Source organism: Haliaeetus albicilla, chromosome 21, assembly GCF_947461875.1.
Source record: "Haliaeetus albicilla chromosome 21, bHalAlb1.1, whole genome shotgun sequence".
In the NCBI taxonomy this organism is placed as follows: Eukaryota; Metazoa; Chordata; class Aves; order Accipitriformes; family Accipitridae; genus Haliaeetus; species Haliaeetus albicilla.
Genome location: NC_091503.1, coordinates 18,956,327 through 18,975,173, shown reverse-complemented (window position 1 = coordinate 18,975,173; position 18,847 = coordinate 18,956,327). Strand labels below are relative to the sequence as shown.

At 38.6% G+C, this 18,847-nt stretch overlaps 1 protein-coding gene across 2 annotated transcripts in view; it reads right to left on the bottom strand.

Moving 5' to 3' along the window:
* NUP153 (nucleoporin 153) overlaps window positions 1-18,847 on the bottom strand; it is a 46,498-nt gene that overhangs the window by 8,939 nt on the left and 18,712 nt on the right. The window contains exons 4-16 of one of the 2 annotated variants that reach the window (XM_069809132.1): window positions 17,576-17,715; window positions 17,365-17,493; window positions 15,441-15,557; window positions 15,274-15,318; window positions 15,124-15,177; window positions 10,488-10,634; window positions 9,714-9,766; window positions 7,115-7,247; window positions 5,619-5,756; window positions 4,743-4,835; window positions 4,414-4,504; window positions 4,006-4,125; window positions 1,747-2,361 (exon numbers count right to left, since the gene is read on the bottom strand). In XM_069809132.1, the coding sequence (XP_069665233.1) occupies window positions 1,747-2,361; window positions 4,006-4,125; window positions 4,414-4,504; window positions 4,743-4,835; window positions 5,619-5,756; window positions 7,115-7,247; window positions 9,714-9,766; window positions 10,488-10,634; window positions 15,124-15,177; window positions 15,274-15,318; window positions 15,441-15,557; window positions 17,365-17,493; window positions 17,576-17,715 (1,875 nt within the window). The remainder of the gene's footprint in view (window positions 1-1,746; window positions 2,362-4,005; window positions 4,126-4,413; window positions 4,505-4,742; window positions 4,836-5,618; window positions 5,757-7,114; window positions 7,248-9,713; window positions 9,767-10,487; window positions 10,635-15,123; window positions 15,178-15,273; window positions 15,319-15,440; window positions 15,558-17,364; window positions 17,494-17,575; window positions 17,716-18,847) is intronic. The other variant, XM_069809133.1, reaches the window with a different exon arrangement.

Genomic DNA, 18,847 nt, shown 5'->3' with positions numbered 1-18,847 from the left:
GCAGTTTATACAACACAGCAACATATTTCAGATGTAAATTAAAGATACTGTCCTCAACTAAAACTACTAAAATAATTTCTGGTGACACGAGTAACCCATAGTCAAAGTTAGCACCGCTCAAGTTAATGATCGCTGTCAAGTGATGCGAGGCTGAGAATTTATCAGAATGATTCATCACCAAATAGCAAAGACAGACATGTTCAAAACTACACCATGACAAAAAAACCCAAACAAACAAAACAAAAATAAACAAACAAACAAAAAAACCCCAAAAAACCAAAACCCCAAACTACCAGAGAGGAACAAAAAGCTTCCAAACCCACAACTCTGTGTTCACTACAAGCTACAATGTCTTCAACAGCAGCAGAAACCTCCATAAAGAGGCCCAAAAGACAACACTTGCCTTCTGATTTTTCTCCCCTGTAAAGGAAGATATGTCACTTGATGCTGCACCCCAACAGAAAGCTTCAGCTCCATAAGCGTAAGGACTGAAATGGACATCCAGAAGGCACAAAAGCATCACATAATTGTCATGTTCACCCACAGTTTTAAACCACTGAGGGTGGCGTTTAAGACAGAGGCAAAAGATAATGTCTCAAATTCAAAACAGTGAAGACCAGAATGGGTCTTCTCTTCCACAGCACATCCAGAGAATTTTTATCCTCTCATTTTACTTGCCTCACTCACCCCCTTGACAGATGTAATATAACTGTGCAATTCTCTGCACCACAGAAGTCACAGCAAACCCCTCACACTTCCAAAATTCCTCCTTGCAATGGCTAGAGTCTCAGACAAAGGTGCCAGCTGATCACTCTGAGGCTTAAAGTCCATGAGAATAAAGCTCCCTCTGAAATGCATTATCTTATCTGAAGAAATTCCACTCTTACTGTACAGGATGATTACAAAAAGCACAATCTAGTCCACCCTAGATTTTGCACTCCCCCCACCCCCCCCGGATATATTTGCAAAGGTGTTTTTTGACATAACAGTATATATTAAATGATATTAAGAGCCAATGAAAGTTAATACTAAAATAATTATTTGTGCTCTAAAAACAATAAACCCACCACACTCAAAATCAACTACAATCACATATAACAGGAAACAACCCAGCGCTGCACTGAAGAAGGCACACACCTCCCCAAGGTCTGGAAGGACCTCCACCTTCCAGAACAAGGTCACCCATGTTCTGGAAGGCTACTGCTGGCCTTCATAGCCATAGCTGAACACACAGTTTTGTTTTAGCATAACACAACTACTTAAAAACTACACTGTCTTGAAATCTGGCTTCATACCTCTGCTCAAATACACACAAATGCTGAGTGTAGACATTTTTAGCCACGTTCTGTAAACACTGTTTCTACTTACATTTTGAAAGAGAAAAAAAACCAGTAATTTTTAACTCTTTCTATGGAGTTCACATTTTTCCCCAATGAAAATGAGTACATTGGTTTTACGTTAATTAAGGCATCCAGCTTAGTCATTCTTCCTCACCAGCTACAAAGGGGTATATTTGCTTCAATTCAGCTCTGCATTAATACATTTCACAATCAGTTCAATTCATGTGACATGCTGGAATCTGGGCTGAGACCTCAAAAGTGCCTGTAACCATTCCTGCAGACAGGCACTAATCCATCCTGTCTGGCATACAGCCATGCTGCTGGAAATATTTTTTATATGCAACGTATTTTATTCTGCAAAGAATGCACAGAGGCCGAGATTGAAACAACAGAAAAAAGAACACACCTGGTTTCTCGGACTGACAAGCTACACATTTGTTGTCTTCTGCCTTATTTGATACAAGGCACACTGCACAGTCCCAAGAGCCTTTTGGCTTCTTAAATTTGTCTCCAAACCCCATAGTGACTGTTGTGTCAGTGCTGCTGGAGGAGGATGTCACTGTCACCGAGTTGTCTGTGACCACTGGCAATGTCAGAGCAGGCATTACTCCTGTTCCAGGCTTTGGTGTCTCACATGCTATACATTTTGTAGCTTCAGGTTTGTTCTGGACCAGACAGGTATCACAATCCCACGTGTTGGATGCTGTTTTAAATTTGTCTTCAAAGACCAATGTCCCTGCTGTAGGGACTGCTGCCTTAGAGGCAACACATTGGCTTGAGCTTATTGTCTGTTTCGTACTCTCAACTGTTGACACTTTCGCACCTTCACATGTTACACATTTGCCATCTGTGGTTTTGTTTTGCAGACATGGGTCATATGTGTCAGAGTGCCAAAATGAGGATGCTTGTTTAGGGGTGTCTTTACCTGCAGAAAAACTACTTATTGCAGGCCTTGTATAGACCACTGTGCTTGTAACAGGCTGAGCAGATGTAGAGGAGTGTGTTTTCACAGCCATAAAGCCTAGGGGGGGGGGGGGGGGGGGGGAGAAAAAAAAAAAAAAGAAAACACAGGAAGAGATCTTACTGATAAAGCAGTACCCTCACTACATGTAAGTTACTTAGAATACTAGACAGCATAAATTTAAACCAAGTGCCAATGGTTACAACTATACATTCTGACTAACTGCAAGAGGAAGTCCCTGGAAATCTTATCTAAAGGGATGAAATTTCATATGCTGCACTGGGACACAACAGAACATTTATTTAAAGCTTGATTTAACTCTTCATTTCCAGGAAAGTTTTAAATACAAATCTTCACTGGTAGATACAAGTGTGAACAAACAGTACTGAAAGCTGACTGTCCATCATGGACTAGAAATAATCCAATTTCATTTTAAGACACCATGCCCAGTCAAATCAAATTTCTAAAGCTATTTCTGCCATAGTAGATGACTCACATTTACTTTAGTAGCTGTGCAGCAGTTGGTACTTGGAGCAGCAATCCACATGGTATTTCCGCACAGATAATGAGTATTAATTAAGTAATAAAAATGAAGACAACAGAACAATTGTTATCTGTAATCTTTGTTCAAAGTGCACTGGACACAGGCCAACTCCTTATTTAAAGGTGCCAATTTTAACAGAAAAAAACCCCACCAATATGGAAACACTAAAGAAAAGGCCACAGCAATGCATCTCAAATAGCAGCACAAATTGCTTGTAAAGCTAAAATGAAGACTTCACTTTTTTATTATTATGTTGTTGTTTTGGGGTTGGGTTTTTTTTATATCAGAAGTAGAGTATTTGAACAGTGTGGATTTAGAACCTGCTTCTGTTAAACCGATAAAGGAAATTAATGTCACTTCACTCATAGCTGTTTCCTTAAAAAAACCCGCACAGTGTATTTTCTCACTTAGCTCTTTCAAATATAAAAAGGTGCTGTCTTCTTAAGAGGTATATAGATTTGATAAAAAAAAGTCCTGATACAACTGAAGGCTTATGGGAAAAGATCAAATTCAATAAAGTCCTTTTTCTTAAAACAAAAACCATCACCTACACACACTTTATTAAACAGTTGAAAACAACTGCAATTACTTAAAAATAAAAATTAGAAAAGGGTTTTTAAAGTGAAACAGCCCACTTCTATTTAAAATTTACATTTGAATCCATAGTAACTGTTATCATTTAAGGCCAAAAGATTTGCAGCTTTTGAAACATCTTTAGGAATGAAACTGTCTTTACTATTCTTAATTTCCAGAGATAGTGAAGGTGGGAGAGGAATGTTTGTAAAGCATTTTACAAACATTTCCTTTCCAATTCCATAAATTTTATTTTTTTTTTAAATGAAATACTGTTTATTTGACTAATTCTCCTTTACTTCATTTACAATTACATCCTAACACATAAAGGAGAAGCAATGCATCTGGTTTGAAGCTGCCATTTTCCATTCAGCAATAAAAGCCACTTAGAAGAAAGGGAGATCAACCCCAACAGATGCAGCGTTTAACGTAATGCTCTCCTATGTTTGTATTTATGGCTAATATTGCATTAACTGTGACAAAGTGGGTTTTTTATTGTTGTTGTGGTGGATTTTTTAAAAAATCAATGTAGTTATATGCTAGTATATTTTTTGCAATATCTTTTTAGGAGGAGTTCATTATCTCACCAGGACTTTTTAAAATGTCTAACACACTTCCTTCCTTTAAGACCTTCGCAGGTTTGGAGGGGCCATCATATTCTTCTTCTTTTTTCTTCTTATTGCTGGTGCTGTTTACAGTGGTGGTATCTTTAAAAACAAAACAAAACAAAAAACACCTTTCACAAAGAAATCCACTTAAAATATATTCACATTTGCTAGAACCAAGAATTTCCAAGTTTCATGCTTATAAAAGAATCTTCAAAATTCTACCTTATTTACAACAGTTTATATTACCATTTGGTTAAAAGCAGATCTGTCACTGAAAACAAACTTTGCCTGGAATTGCTAATATGCTCAGAAAGGATAGATTTACTATTTAATATACAAAAAAAGAAAACCAGCACTTCAGATCTGAAATGCTTAAATTTCTGTTACCTAGAGTAAGTAAGGACGTCACTGGTGTATCACTGGATCCAGAAAGCTCTGCTGATTTTACAACAGGAACACTAAATGTAAACCCAATCTGCTATGAAAGAGAGAGATTTTTCAGATTCTGAAACTAAAGGAACTTGAATCAAGTTTCACACACAAATAATAACCTGAAACCCAGTCCTCAAACTTTTAGTATACATGCTGGATGACAAATTATAAGCCAGAAACCTATATATTTGTTTTCTCCATTATCAGGGCCAATTCTGCTTTATTGTTCTGCAATATTCTACTAAAGCCTTGAGAAAAGGTTGAGCTTTATTTATTTTACTTACAGACAACGGAGGTAGCACTTCCGCCTCAGTAGATTTCACTATTGGAGATGAAAATCTGAACACAGGACTGCCAACATTACTTGATGGTTGCACCTGTATTTTCAAAAGAATTAAGGTTTGTATCTAACAGAAAAACACTCTGGCAAAACAATAGCAGCTACCTGAATTCACTGTCTCACAGACGTTCTGCAGTGAAGTTGGGAGATCTGATGTTTGATATTTATTTCTAATCCACAGATAAGAGTTATAATAAAAGAAAATGAAGCTTGCAAGTGAGCATATAGTACAGTATCATCAAAACCAAATCCCATAAACAAAGAGGAAAAAAACCTGAGATACTACTTAGATCTAAATATATTAAATATATGGAAAAGCAGACCAGGCAGCTTAAGAACCTTAAACTAACTCAGCACAATTGTAGTCAGAGCTTCAGCAAATACCTCAACATGTTAAAGCAGATATCTGCTTCAAAACATACAAAAATATTTCAAGTACTCTAGAACAGATGTATGTTTATTTTACTGCAATAATATTCCAATTATTGCACCCTAGGCTCATATTCTGCACTAGGCTTATACCATTAATGCTACATCTAATTTAATAACTTAACCGCATGTAAGATCCCAACAAAATCTCCATAGCATTTGAAGCAGTTATACACTTATGTTAACTAGAAATTTGCAAAGATGGACAGAGGCAGAATCAAAAACTTTATGCCTCCCCCCACCTCCACATTGGAATACAACCCTGATTTATTCAACAGCATATAAACTAATGTTGGTTAGTTTCACGAGCGTCACGGAAGAAGTTAACATGCAACAAAGCAGATATGAATACTCTTTTAGGATGAGTATACAATATACAACAAAGACTTACCTTGTTCATCACTGCTGTTGAAACAGAGCTTGGTGACGATGAGACAGTACTACTGGCAAGAAAACTAAAGTTGAACGAAGGCAGTGATGCAGTACTGATGGGTAGGGGTACTTTCGGTAGTACTGGTTCCTCCACCTCCTATGTGTAAATTTTAATTGTTGTAAATTTTAATTTTTCACTTTCTTTTAAAAAGTTGTTAATTTTATTTTTTCCCTTTTACAAGACATACTACCTTCCCACCCTGTCTACCTTGATTTCTTAACAAAGTTAAATAAACAGAGAGATCTATAGATTACGACAAAGCAAGTTTTCAAAAGGAATTCAAACCTGCCCACCTCTGTCTGCCACATCATTTTAATTTATGGCAGGCCTGTTTCCATGTGATACTATATTCATCACCTGTCCAGTAAGAATACTGAAAGTTAGCTCAAAACTGTTACCTGTGTAGAAGAGAGGGGCACAGATCAGATATTTTGTTTCCTGTACTTTAAAGATCTAGAGAAACATCACCCTTTCTAATTATCCTCTCATCTCTTCAATTAAGAGTACACTCTTAAGACAAATGAGAAAGTGTTCCTCTTGCAAAATTATGCAGGACAGCTGCCAAAGTTTCTGAAGTCACTGCTGCAGTGAACTTGGAAAAAGAAAATGTTTAAAGAAGTACGTGGGTTCTTCAGAGTACTAAAATCCCCAAACCACACCAAAGCACAAAATGTAAAAAAAGAAAGCCTGGCTAGCAGCATAGAAGATCATACTCTGGTAAATCTAGTTTATATCATGTATCAGGATAGAAATTTAAAACTCAGAAACCAGTGTACCTTAAAAACTTCTGGTCTTATCCTTGCCTTTTAAACTATTTGATTACCAAGATTAGATTAGTTAGGGTTTAATTGAGAATAGACAATCTAATCACAATTTGCATAATAGTACCAAGATCCACTCAGAAGTGACAAAGCAGAGATCTAAGTTGCTACTATAGAAATTGGATGTGTCCTACAGCTTACATGTTTCACAGTTTTGATTTTAAGAGCTTACTGGACTTCAACATTCAGACCATTTGTATTATAGGAACACTCTCCAGCATTTACTATTTCTTCATTTTGCATCAGTGAGAAGACTGATTTAAATTTTTTTACATTTAAGATCTAGTAGTAGGCAGCTTTATGTAACATCCAATCAGAAGAATAATCTTCAGGATAGTCATGACCATAAATACATACATATCTCCACCAAAATTCATTCATTCAATCGTTAATGAGAAACTTTATAGTATGAAGCATCTCCAAGATAATAGGACTAAAGATTTCAAAAATATAAACCCAAAGTTGAGGGACTTAAACAGATAAATAAATTGGAGCCTGCCCTGAAACCTGCAGCAAAAACCCCACAAAACTGAAGTGGCATTATTATAAATTACTATGAGGCAGTAAAACTGGCATACCTAGCTAGCTACTTCAGTAATATTAGTGAGAGCAATTATCCTAAGGGTCCCTTACCTGTTGTTCTTGTCCAGGTTTTGATATATAGTGTACTCCTCTTTCTCTCCTCATCTTGCCACCACCACCCATTCCTCCTCCTGAAGACAGACCGTTGGATGCAGGAGTACCGAATGTGGGGTAGGTCAGATTGCTGGCACAGAATAATAGTACATAGGTTAAGGAAGGGGGGAGGGGAATAAAATCAACTTATCAACTAATTGTTTCAAGCTATTATAGCCACTATTAGCCCTAGAACTGACACCTAATCAGAATCAGGAACAACTGTTCCACAAGTTGCTAAGTGCTGGTAAATATCTGATGTTCTAAACAGCAAAAGCTGCGTTAGTAAGAGCAGCAAGGAGAAGGACATACACAAGAAACAGTCGCAACATCCATAAAGGAATGATGACTAAGCCAGAAGACCTGAAATAGAAGAACCGATTTAGACTGTTATTTTCTAATGTTTCCTTTTAATAGTCCAGACAGTGGAAATTTTGACTGCCAGTTCTCTGACTCTGTGATGAGCATGTATCTTTGCAGGGATATAAAAGAACAACTAAAAATACATATGGAGAGAGAGGGAGGAGAGAGAGAGCGTGTGTGCATGCGCCTATGAAACACTGCCAACAGCTCTTATGGAATAGAGAGGCTTAAACTTGTGTGGCAAGCTAATACGGCAAAAGCTTCAGCAGCAGCTCTGGCTTTCCTGGGGCCATCAGCAGAAGCAGCAGAGGTGTTTGGGTGTGCCAACATTCCAGAAGTCTTTTCAGACATGAATACAGATCCCTTTTGTAAGGCATACAAAGGCATTTCTCTGTTCATCACAAAAACCTAGATCCAAACCAGGAAGATTTCCTAATCCAAGTGGGAAGGGAAAAAGAAAAGAAAAACAAAAAAACCCTCCAAACCTCCAAACAAACCCCCCCCCCCCCCCCCAAATCCACGCCACACCCCAAAACAGAAGTGAACTAGGGAATAACAACAATAAAAAGCAGTATGGCATCAGAATGAAGAATCCCTGGAAAAAATTACCATATCAAAGCTTATCCTGCAGGCAAGCAGTCAGTCATTACAAAAGTACATTTGATCACAGTGGAAGACACCAGGTCAAGCTTCCAGAAGACTGAAGAAGAGAATTGGTCTAAACTTGTCAGATACTTGCAAACAGTCTGCTTAGCACTGTAACCACTGAGAGGAAGCCAGATCCTTAAGGCCATATGCTCAAACTTTTCTCTAATCCAAACTGACAATCAATTCGAATTCCAAAAAAAAATCTTATGTCAAAATAGAGCTTTATTCAGACAATTATAGCCTGTCCATAATAGCCCATATTCCTCTTTTCTGTTAACACCTGTCAGCTTCTAAGGGGCAAAGACAGTTTTCTGTCTTCAAGTCCAATCTACAATTTTGACCCAGGTTTAAAAACTAAATAGCCTTTGGTAGGCTGAACAGAGAAGTACCAAAGTACTGCAGGTTAGCTGCACAAAGGGACTCTGGCCAGCTGCCCCTTATCAGTGTTGTGTTCCTGCTCCAGACAATGATACCCAACATACACTGGCTTTGTAAAAGAATTTTAAACCAAGGACCATCTACTCTACAGACAAAAGTACAACATAGCAGTAAAACTTGTAAACCAAATAAAAAGCACTATCAGTTTTCTGAATCTCCCTTCTACATGGAGAAGAAAGGAATTCTACCAAAGGCAATTTAGAACAGTCTGAAAACCCACAATTAAAACCTAACATCTGTTAGTACCTATACCAAAACCTTAGAGCCCATCTCTTACACCCCTGAGAAGGTGGTTGCTGTGAAGTCAAACTATTAGATGCCAAAACAAAGGGTTGGTTTGGGTTTTTTTTGTAAGCCGAAGAACGCCCAAGGCAACATAAGAATTGTTTGGAAGATGAACAGAGACAACGAATACGATTTCCTCCTACTGTTCTTTGAAAGGGACGAATCCTCCAAAAAAGGTATCCTTTGAATGCGAAGTGTCTTAATTCAAGCATTACCCAAAAGACTAGTTGCCCATAAGAGAGAGCCATCAATATTATCTGGAGGTGAAGTCATTTTATCTAAATCAAGCAAACAGTATAATGCAAGACAATCTCCTCAAGAAGAAATACAATTAACAACTCTCCTGGAATTTTGTGTTTTAGAGACAAGTTGGCATTTGGCCTCAGATGATTCTAAAGGGCTCCTGTTTTTCATGCAAACTCACAGAGCAGACAAGTGACTTTGCCATGAAAGGACCATTAAAAAATTATCTTCCTCCAGGTTTTTGCTTTTAAAAAAAAAAAAACTAAAAATTAAATATCCTCCTGAACTGTAAGTCACTTCACCTTATAAAGAATCTTTCAGAAAGAATAATTCCTTTAGGACAAAGCTTTCAGACTCCAAGCAATTAAATAATCAGCTGAAACTAATAGCTCCCCCCTAGATGAACATCAAGATGCACAAATGATTAAACTCTCTAATAATACAATTTTTTCACTGTATTTTCCATTCCCTTACTGAGAACTGTTACTGCCCTTCCAAAAGAAGACAGGCATGCAGACTGTAGTGACAAAGGAGAGAGCTTTCTTCTTTCAAGTGTTCTAAATTAATAGATTTCTCATACCTTTCAGATGGTTTTACTTGCTGTTCTGCAGGAAAACTCTTCTCTCTCATGCCCTGCAAGTTAAGTTTGATTTATTTCAAGATTTATCTGATTGTATTTATAAACCATACACAAAGCGAAGACAACCAATCACACATGTTTTGTATTGGTTTTTATTATTTGTACCACCAAATATACCTCATCTACTTAAGCTTGTTCCCTAATCGCTATGACTATCCACTTTGATCTCTGGCCTAAAAATCCCATAGATTTAACACCTGGTAATTTTTACATTCAGATTGATACTGGAACCATGGGTGATTTTTTTCTGAAAGAGATGCCGATCTTGTTTTAAGGAAGGTTTATCAGGGACTCCATCTACACCAAAGTGATCAGAATGGATAATTGTCAAAATCTCACTCGGAGCCCATAGCTCACCTGAAAGAGTTTATACATAATGTCAGCATGTTCCATCAGTTACAACTTTGTGTACAGGAGCATACAAAAAGGAAAGTGTTGTTTCTGTATTTTAACATTCTTTCACTGAAAACAGCCCAACCCAATAGCACATTATCAAGTTCTGAAAATAACCACCAGCCACTTACTGTTCCAAAAATAAAATTAAACCCATAAAACCTCAAGGTACCTCTTTCACAATGGTTCCCACTGTCTTAATGCTTACCTCAAACATACTATCGGTACTCTGCCAAGAAAGAGCACCTTACTAGAATAATTGGTTACAGACAATCCAAGGCTGTAAAAAGCAGGCAGATAATGACCAGAAAATTTACTTACTTTGTGCTTTACATCTAGCCTCTGGTGAATTTTGCTAGAATCAGTAGCTGGAGTCAGAGACGGTTTAAAATACTGGGTCCGACTCACTGACAGAGAGATTGCCTTTGGTGTCACGAGTTTCTGGACAGGTGGATGCTGCGATTCCATCTTTGAAAGGGAAGCAGCAATCAATTTATCCTTGCACCCGCCCAAATTACCACAGCATTTACTGATGAAAAAAGTTACAGAACTATGAATCTCCCATCAACCTCAGCACCCAGTGAAAATTATTGGGAAGTGTTGAAAGCATTTAGCTTACAGAGGGAAATCACCAGAAAACCAGTTATGAAATCCAAAAAGCTACAGAAGTAGCCAAAGTCTGACTGAATCCTATTTCAGAATTTGGCAGTTAACTTCATAGACAAAATAATTCATGTTACTATAATCACAATAACTCATGTTATTATAATATGCTTCCATTTTTTCTTCTCCTCTGCCCACATTGTGGTATTATTTCTACTGGCTTAACCCATTAATTTAACATTCAAAGTGTTAAGCAGCTAATTAAACAGGCTTCTGGGTTTTATTTTTCCTACATTTTCCTCCTTTGAAGCTACACTTCCAAAAAAAAAAAAAAGTTGTAAAACAATTTTAAAATAGTCTCATTCATTAAAATATGTTCCAATGTTTTAGATTTGCATTAGATGCACTTAAAAGTACTGGTTTGACTTTCCTTGTCAAAGCATTGTCAGAATTAATTTTTAGCAGAAAGCACTGTACATTCTGCAAAACTGACTTAACTGAATTGTGAAACAAGAAAGACCCCAAAAGGCTACAAGATTTACCAAAGGCTCCATCTGCAGTCTTAAGAAGAATCAGACTTAGGATGCATTCTATTATTTAAATTAGTAGCAGCAGAAAACTGTGTTTACAATGCAGCTTTAATTCCACAGCATCTCCCAACTCTTGGTAATAAAATTCATGCTGTACTATCTATAAAGTGAATAAAAGTACTTCTTTCTAAAAATTATTATACTCATTTTGAAACCTTGAGTAAAATGATGTTTATCTAAGTTCACGAACCTGTTTTGAGTGCAGGATGGTCCATTGCTGTTTTTAAATGTAAACAGAATAGAATAGGAATCAGAATAAAATAGTTGAGTTCGAATGGACCTACAACAATCATCTAGTCCAACTGCCCGACCACTTCAGGCCTGACCAGAAGTTAAAGCATAGTACGAAGGGCATTGTCCAAATGCCTCTTAAACACTGACAAGCTTAGGGCATCAAGCACCTCTCTAGGAAGCCTGTTCCAGCATTTGACCACCCTCTCAGTTAATAAACACTTCCTAATGCCCAGTCTAAACCTCCCCTGACACAGATTTGAACCATTCCCACACATCCCGCCACTGGACCCCAGGGAGAAGAGCTCAGCACCTCCCTCTCCACGTCCCCTCCTCAGGAAGCTGCAGAGAGCAAGGAGGTCGCCCCTCAGCCTCCTTCTCTCCAAACTAGACAAGCCCAAAGTCCTCAGCCGCTCCTCACAGGACGTGCCTTCCAGCCCCGTCACCAGCTTTGTTGCCCTCCTCTGGGCGCATTCAAGGACCTTCACGTCCTTCTTAAATTGTGGGGCCCAGCACTGCACACAGTACTCAAGGTGAGACCGCACCAATGGTGAATACAGTGGGATAATCCCCTCTTTTGACCAGCTGGTCATGCTGTGTTTGATGCACCCCAGGATGGGGTTTGCCCTCTTGGCTCCCAGGGCATGCTGCTGGCTCCTATTGAGCCTGCTGTCAAACCAGCACCCCCAGATCCCTTTCTGCAGGGCTGCTCTCCAGCCACTCCTCTCCCAATTTATACTCGTGCCTGGCGTTACTCCGTCCCAGGTGCAGAATTGTAGAACAGTTTGGGTTGGAAGGAACCTTTAAAGGTCATCTAGTCCAATCCCCCTGCAATGAGCAGGGACATCTTCAACTAGATCAGGTTGCTCAGAACTCTCTCCAACCTGACCTTGAACCAGGGATGGGGCATCTACTACCTCTCTGGGCAACCTGTTCCAGTGTTTCACCACCCTCATTGTAAAAAATTTCTTCCTTATATCTAGTCTGAATCTACCCTCTTTTAGTTTAGAACCATTACCCCTTGTCCTATCGCTACAGACCCTGCTAAAAGTTTGTCCCCATCTTTCTTATAAGCCCCAGCGAAGTACTGAAAGGCCGCAATTAAGGTCTCCCCGAAGCCTTCTCTTCTCCAGGCTGAACAACCCCAACTCTCTCAGCTTTTCCTCACAGGAGAGGTGTTCCATCCCTCTGACCATTTTTGTGGCCCACCTCTGGACCCGCTCCAACAGGTCCCTGTCTTTCCTGTACAAGGACTCCAGAGCTGGACGCAGTACTGCAGGTGGGGTCTCACCAGAGCTGAGTAGATGGGCAGAATCACCTCCCTCGACCTGCTGGTCATGTTTGTCGTTACGGCAGCCCAAGACACAGTTGGCTTTCTGGGCTGTGAGTGCACATTGCCGGCTCATGTCCAGCTTCTCATCCACCAGTACCCCCAAGTCCTCCGCAGGGCTGCTCTCAATCCCTTCATCCCCCAGCCTGTATTGACACTGGGGGTTGCCCCGACCCATGTGCAGGACCTTGCACTTGGCCTTGTTGAACCTCAGGAGGTTCACATGGGCCCACTTCTCAAGCTTGTCCAGGTCCCTCTGGACGGCATCCCATCGCTCAGGCGTGTCAACCGCACCACTCAGCTTGGTTTCTTCTGCAGACTTGCTGAGGGTGCACTCAATCCCACTGTCTTATGTCACTGATGAAGAGCCAGCATTTGTTCTTGTTCAATTTCATGCCATTGATGACTGCCCAACACTCCAATCTATCTAGATCCCTCTGCAAGGCCTCCTGTCCCTCAAGACAGTCAACAGCACCTCCCAGTTTCCTATTATCAACAAACCTGCTAATGGTGCATTCAACTCCTGCCTCCAGATCATTGATGACAATATTGAACAGAACTGGCCCTAGAACTGAACACTGAAGAACACCGCTGGTGACCAGTCACCAGCCAGGTGTAGCCCCATTCACTACAACCCCTTGCACTCTGCCATTCAGCCAGTTCTTCACCCAGCACACTATGTACCCGCTCATCCCGCAGTTGTCCAGAAGGATGGGGTGAGGGACAGTATCAAAAGCCTTACTAAATTCCGGAGAACTACATCCACTGCCTTCCCTTCACCCACTAGGTAGGTGACCTTATTGTAGAAGGGTATCAAATTAGCTAGGAATGTACAATGAAAAAAATAAAAGTCACCCAGTCAGATGTTTAATACACTAAGAGCTATTCTGTCTGCTGCAGATCCTTGAAACAAGAAAAATACCACAAAAAATACCCGCAAAAGGTTTGCCTGAGTGCTCAAGCATTCTGTCAACCATACATTTGCTTTAGCAGGAAAACATACAACCATTTCTTTGGCACGCACAACCCTCTCCTCCCCTTCTCATCAAGGGCTACCCTTCCCTGCCAAACTTTATGAATTCTAGTATTATGAACAGACAATTTCTCTACTTTTACCCAGTGACAGCTGTGTGCAACATTCACTTTCTGACTGACGTCAGGCTTTATACTGGAAATCTGGTAGATCTTTCTTAATGCCTCATCACAGGTGTAGTTCCACAATTTAACTAAGAATCCATAACAGCTTTGTTTTCAATTATTTGGATAATATTTATGGTAAAGAAATTACAAGAATGTTGAAAAGTAGAGCATGTAATTTAGCCTATGGCGAAAGATGGTACAGAAAATCCAAGATGTTTGTAAACTCTGAAGTGACTTTAAAATTAATTGTACTTCTAATCAAGGGATTAGCATAGAAACTTCTTGAGACATTCTGTCTATTTTCTCATTAAAACAGCAGATGAAGTTTGCATGGAGGAAAAACCACACTTTTGTTCCTTTGGTTGCCTGATCTTAAAGTGGCCTTTTGTGGGCTTTACAATTTAATAAGCTCAATGATACACCAAATTAAAGTGATTAAAAAACATCACTAGTTTTAATATTTTTTTTTTTTAACAAAAAAGAAGGAAATAATGATTTACCACAACATTATCACCAATTCAGTGCTACCTCCAAATAGGAATTTAGGAACATGAGGTTACAGAAGTGACAACATTTAACAATTTTCCTTCTCCTTACCTTGAGCAGTAATAAAAAACATAAGTATTATTTTTCTGCTCAAAATGAACATGAAATCTGTACAAGGTCTGTATAATCATTCAATCAATATTTTTCTATTTCTGATTGTTTCTGCAAGACAAAGCTTTCCTAAACAAAAAGATTAACATGCAACTTAACCCCAAGTTGCAGGACAAGATAAAACTACTTTGTGTGTTCTACAGGTGTTGTTCTTGCTTGACATATCAAGACACTATCACATAAAGATAATATCATTCTTAACCTGAGTAATCTTCTAATTAATCTAATGTGGGTAGAAAAGATATTTTTAGCAATTTCCACACAGCCAAGACAGTTATAATTCACACAGTGCTAATATTAATTTGAAATCATGTGTATGCTGTCATTGAGGTTTGTGACTTTTCTTCTAGTAGCTATAAAGCATAGAAAGTTATCTATCTCAGCTTAAGATGTTACTGGTTCTTACCTGTTTTCGTTTGGATTGGAAGCTAGTAATATTCAGCACACTCCTGTCCACAGGCTAAGGGGGAAAAAAAGCCTAAATATTAGAGGATGATTTTTTTCCTAAGAGAGGGTTCCACCCAACAAAAACATGGGGGTTTTGTGATCAACTTACAGAAGACAGTGGACTAGAAACAGAAGATGGAATTCTTTTAGCATCCTGTTGAAAAAACAGTGCAATAAATTAAACTGGACACTACATAAGGAATATCTTCATCCTATACTGGCACATTTACTATGTTTTTCAAACACATGGAATAAAACAAAAGGAGTGCCATTTACCGCCAAAGGACTTGACATTTTCTCCAATGACTGCAAGATGCGCCGCGCTGTGGAGCTTGTCACACCATAGGATTGCACATTTGCTTGTTTAGCTTTCATTTGTCTTCTTACTGGTGGCTGAAAAATTAGCATTGAAATGTCACGATGCTTGATTTTGAACTAAACATGTGTGTATTTTATGCTCTATGGCTACACTGATGATATAACCAATACTCTCGTGATGACAGAGAAAAATGCACTCACTGGGCATGCAAGCCGTGAAGAAGAAAATATACTCTACTGACTTTATAGAAGTTTAAGTGGGGCCCCACAGATCTTACATACAAGATGAAGCAACAAAAGAAATACTTAAATGTAAAAGGTCATAAAAGGTAAGATGTTAGGCCTGTCAGGTCTCTGAAGCAGTAATCAGGAAAACAGAACTTCAGCAAAGGCTTGTGCTGCAGAAAGTACTTTCAGTAACAAAACAGATCTCAGAGTTTCATGATGGTGTTAAGTGTACCATCTTAAACCCAATGTGTACAATCATCTAGGAATTTCTAGTTTTACTTCTCTCGTTTCTTCCCTTCCCCCAAGATTACAGTTGACTGCAGAAAGATCTGATTTGAACTGTAACAGCTCTAAACATATTACACTGAAAAAGTAAACTCTTTTATTTGCACCACATGACTTTGAATGTAATTTAAAAAAAAACAACTTCTTTCAGTGTGACTTTTTGTTTTTTATATTATGTTAAACCCCTCATGTAACCACATCATGCTTACCACGCTGCTATGTGAAGACAGGAAGCAGACCATACAGCATGTGAAAAACACAAGCAAGACTCACTGTAATCCATGCCACGCAGCAACAAGCAAGCTAGTCTCTCCTTTAAAAGCCTAGTATTTTGGTTCCTCTTTTCAGCATAATCCACATTTATTTTGTAAAAAATAAAAATAGCTGACCAAAGAGGGCTCCTAGCTTACAGGAAGTTTTGAGCATTCTGAAGTTTGATTTAACACCAAGTCAGAACAAACCACAAGTTTTCAAGGTTTCCCATAAGTCAGGAACTTGTAGGTCCCCTTGTTTCATGGTAGAAATAGACTGCTACAATAGGTCCAGCAAACTCTTATTTCTAGTTCCTTAAATAAAGTTGCTTTTGACTTTTATCTTTTATTTTTTTTAAATAAAGGTCATTTTTATTTAAACACATTCCAACCGAACCAGATTTTATTGACATCCTTTTAGATTCAACTCCAGCTACTGAGAGTTGTCAGCATTTTTAATTTGCTGGTTCATTTTAGAACACAAAGAACTCTTAGGGATAAGTAACTCTTTTCAAGAGCTATCTGAATGATACCAAAATAGAAAGCATTTTATTGTTTATCCTGAGATTGCATTTAGGACTGCACGCCTCCCTGTAGGTAACAGAGGAGCAAAGGATCAGCAAAGTTGCCTTTTAGACACTACTATAGTAAAGAGTGCACAGTTCTATACAATATATTGATAGCATGAGTGTAGGCACGCTTGTGAAAGATCTACAGACAAGTATCAGGCAGGTAGCTTTTGCTACTGCTAACACTAGTTTTCAAAGTTATGCCATCATTGTTTTTATTTACATGTTATTTTAACATAATACAGAGGCAGACAATGGCAGAATATGGAATTTTTTGAAAGATGTAACAACAGAGGAAATCCCAACTACAAACAATTAGGCAGAATCTAAGATGCTACTGTCATTCTTGTGCATTATGACAAGCATTTCTACGTAAACTGTTAAAAAACAACTTACACAGAAATTGTTCTTTTCTACTCTTGTAGGCTGAGGGGGCAAAATAGGAACTGTTGCCACATTTTCAGCTCCTTGCTCACAGCTCTTCTGGCAACGCTACCTCTTCTGTATTTCAATTACATATTCTCCTGCACTGCACTACTATTCTCATACCTGATAAGGAGCAAGTCGTGCTTTTGTCTCCCTTGCTGCTGCAGCTGCACCACCGTAAGTGGTCTTTCCAGGGTAAAATGGAGAATCCCCAAGCTGGCTTGTCTTAAAGACAGAAGTGTTTCCCAGTGACTACAGAAAGGTATTACAATAAGTGGTTAGTAAAATGGCTACACATTCAAATTGATTAAAATTAATACTGTGCAGTACTTACAGGAGAGGGAGATCCAAAAGCAGATAAATTGAATGCAGGTTTTTTAGAGCTAGCTGCAGGATGCTGTGAGAGGGAATGAGATCTTTCAGCCTCTGTGGACCAGAGCAGTGGTGCTGAAGTATTTTTTGAAACTGTGATATCTGCCAAAATGACACATGCTATAGGTAAATGCCTTGTGTACACAGAGAACTTTAATACAGAAAATTAAGTCTTACAGAATGAAAAAGTCTCCTAACACTCATTTCTCCAACAATCTTAATCTTCAGAGTTCTTCAAACAGATCAATTTCACATATGGTATGAAAACCAAGTATAAACTCTGAACTTGAAATCTGTTCACCGAACTGCAAATACATTACCTTTCAGTAATCTTTCAAAAGCATGCACAACAAGTTAATAGTATGCTTCTAACGCAGCACAATTTTATTTTTGCTTCTCTCATGGTAAAATAAGAGGGAACTGCATAAACACTGGTGCATCTAAAATTATAAAAGTTTTTCTTATGTTGGTAAAACATAAGAGTCAGAGGCCAGCATAGGTCAGAACTGCACAGGTTTTAAACCTGAAAAATCCCCCAAAGGCTGAACTAGCAGAGTTAATGACCTATTTTCCATGCATGTTTTAGAGACACACCAGAAAGCTCTACTGAACTCAGGTTATATTGCTAAACCCTGGCAACAACTACTCCAAATTGTAAAAATATGTTCTCCAGAGAACTTGCTGAGCATGCCTCAATCCCTGTTTATATGGGGGACTAGAAAAAGCTGCAAACCTTCTGTTTGCCCTTTCTCAGTGAGATCACCTAGGTCCCCACCTACATCAATACAATGTTTATTTTTTTTTACTTTAAAATGGTGTACATTCCTTACTGAGTTCAGCAAAAGACATGGCAGTATTGACAACTGATGCCTTCTACCAAGAAAGGCCAAAAGAGCAGCCCAAAACTTGTTCAGTCAGAACAGTTCCTTTATTGACTCCTGGTGAGAACACAGGAAAACATCTTGTGTTTCTATTTGTCACCTGTATTTATTCACATTTAACCAGCTGCCAGTTAGATACTCTGAGTCAGTCTTCCTTCTAGGCAAACAACCTAGCTGTCAAGCTACAGCAACAGTCATCTTCAGTTCCTATTATCCCAGTTCAAGATTTAGAGATAACCTAGCTAAAAGTGTGTTTATCAGCACCGATTCTTTGTAACATCAGGGTCTCATAAATGTATTCCAAAGCATGGTTATATCAAAAAGGTGACAGGATTATATATTTCTAAAATACA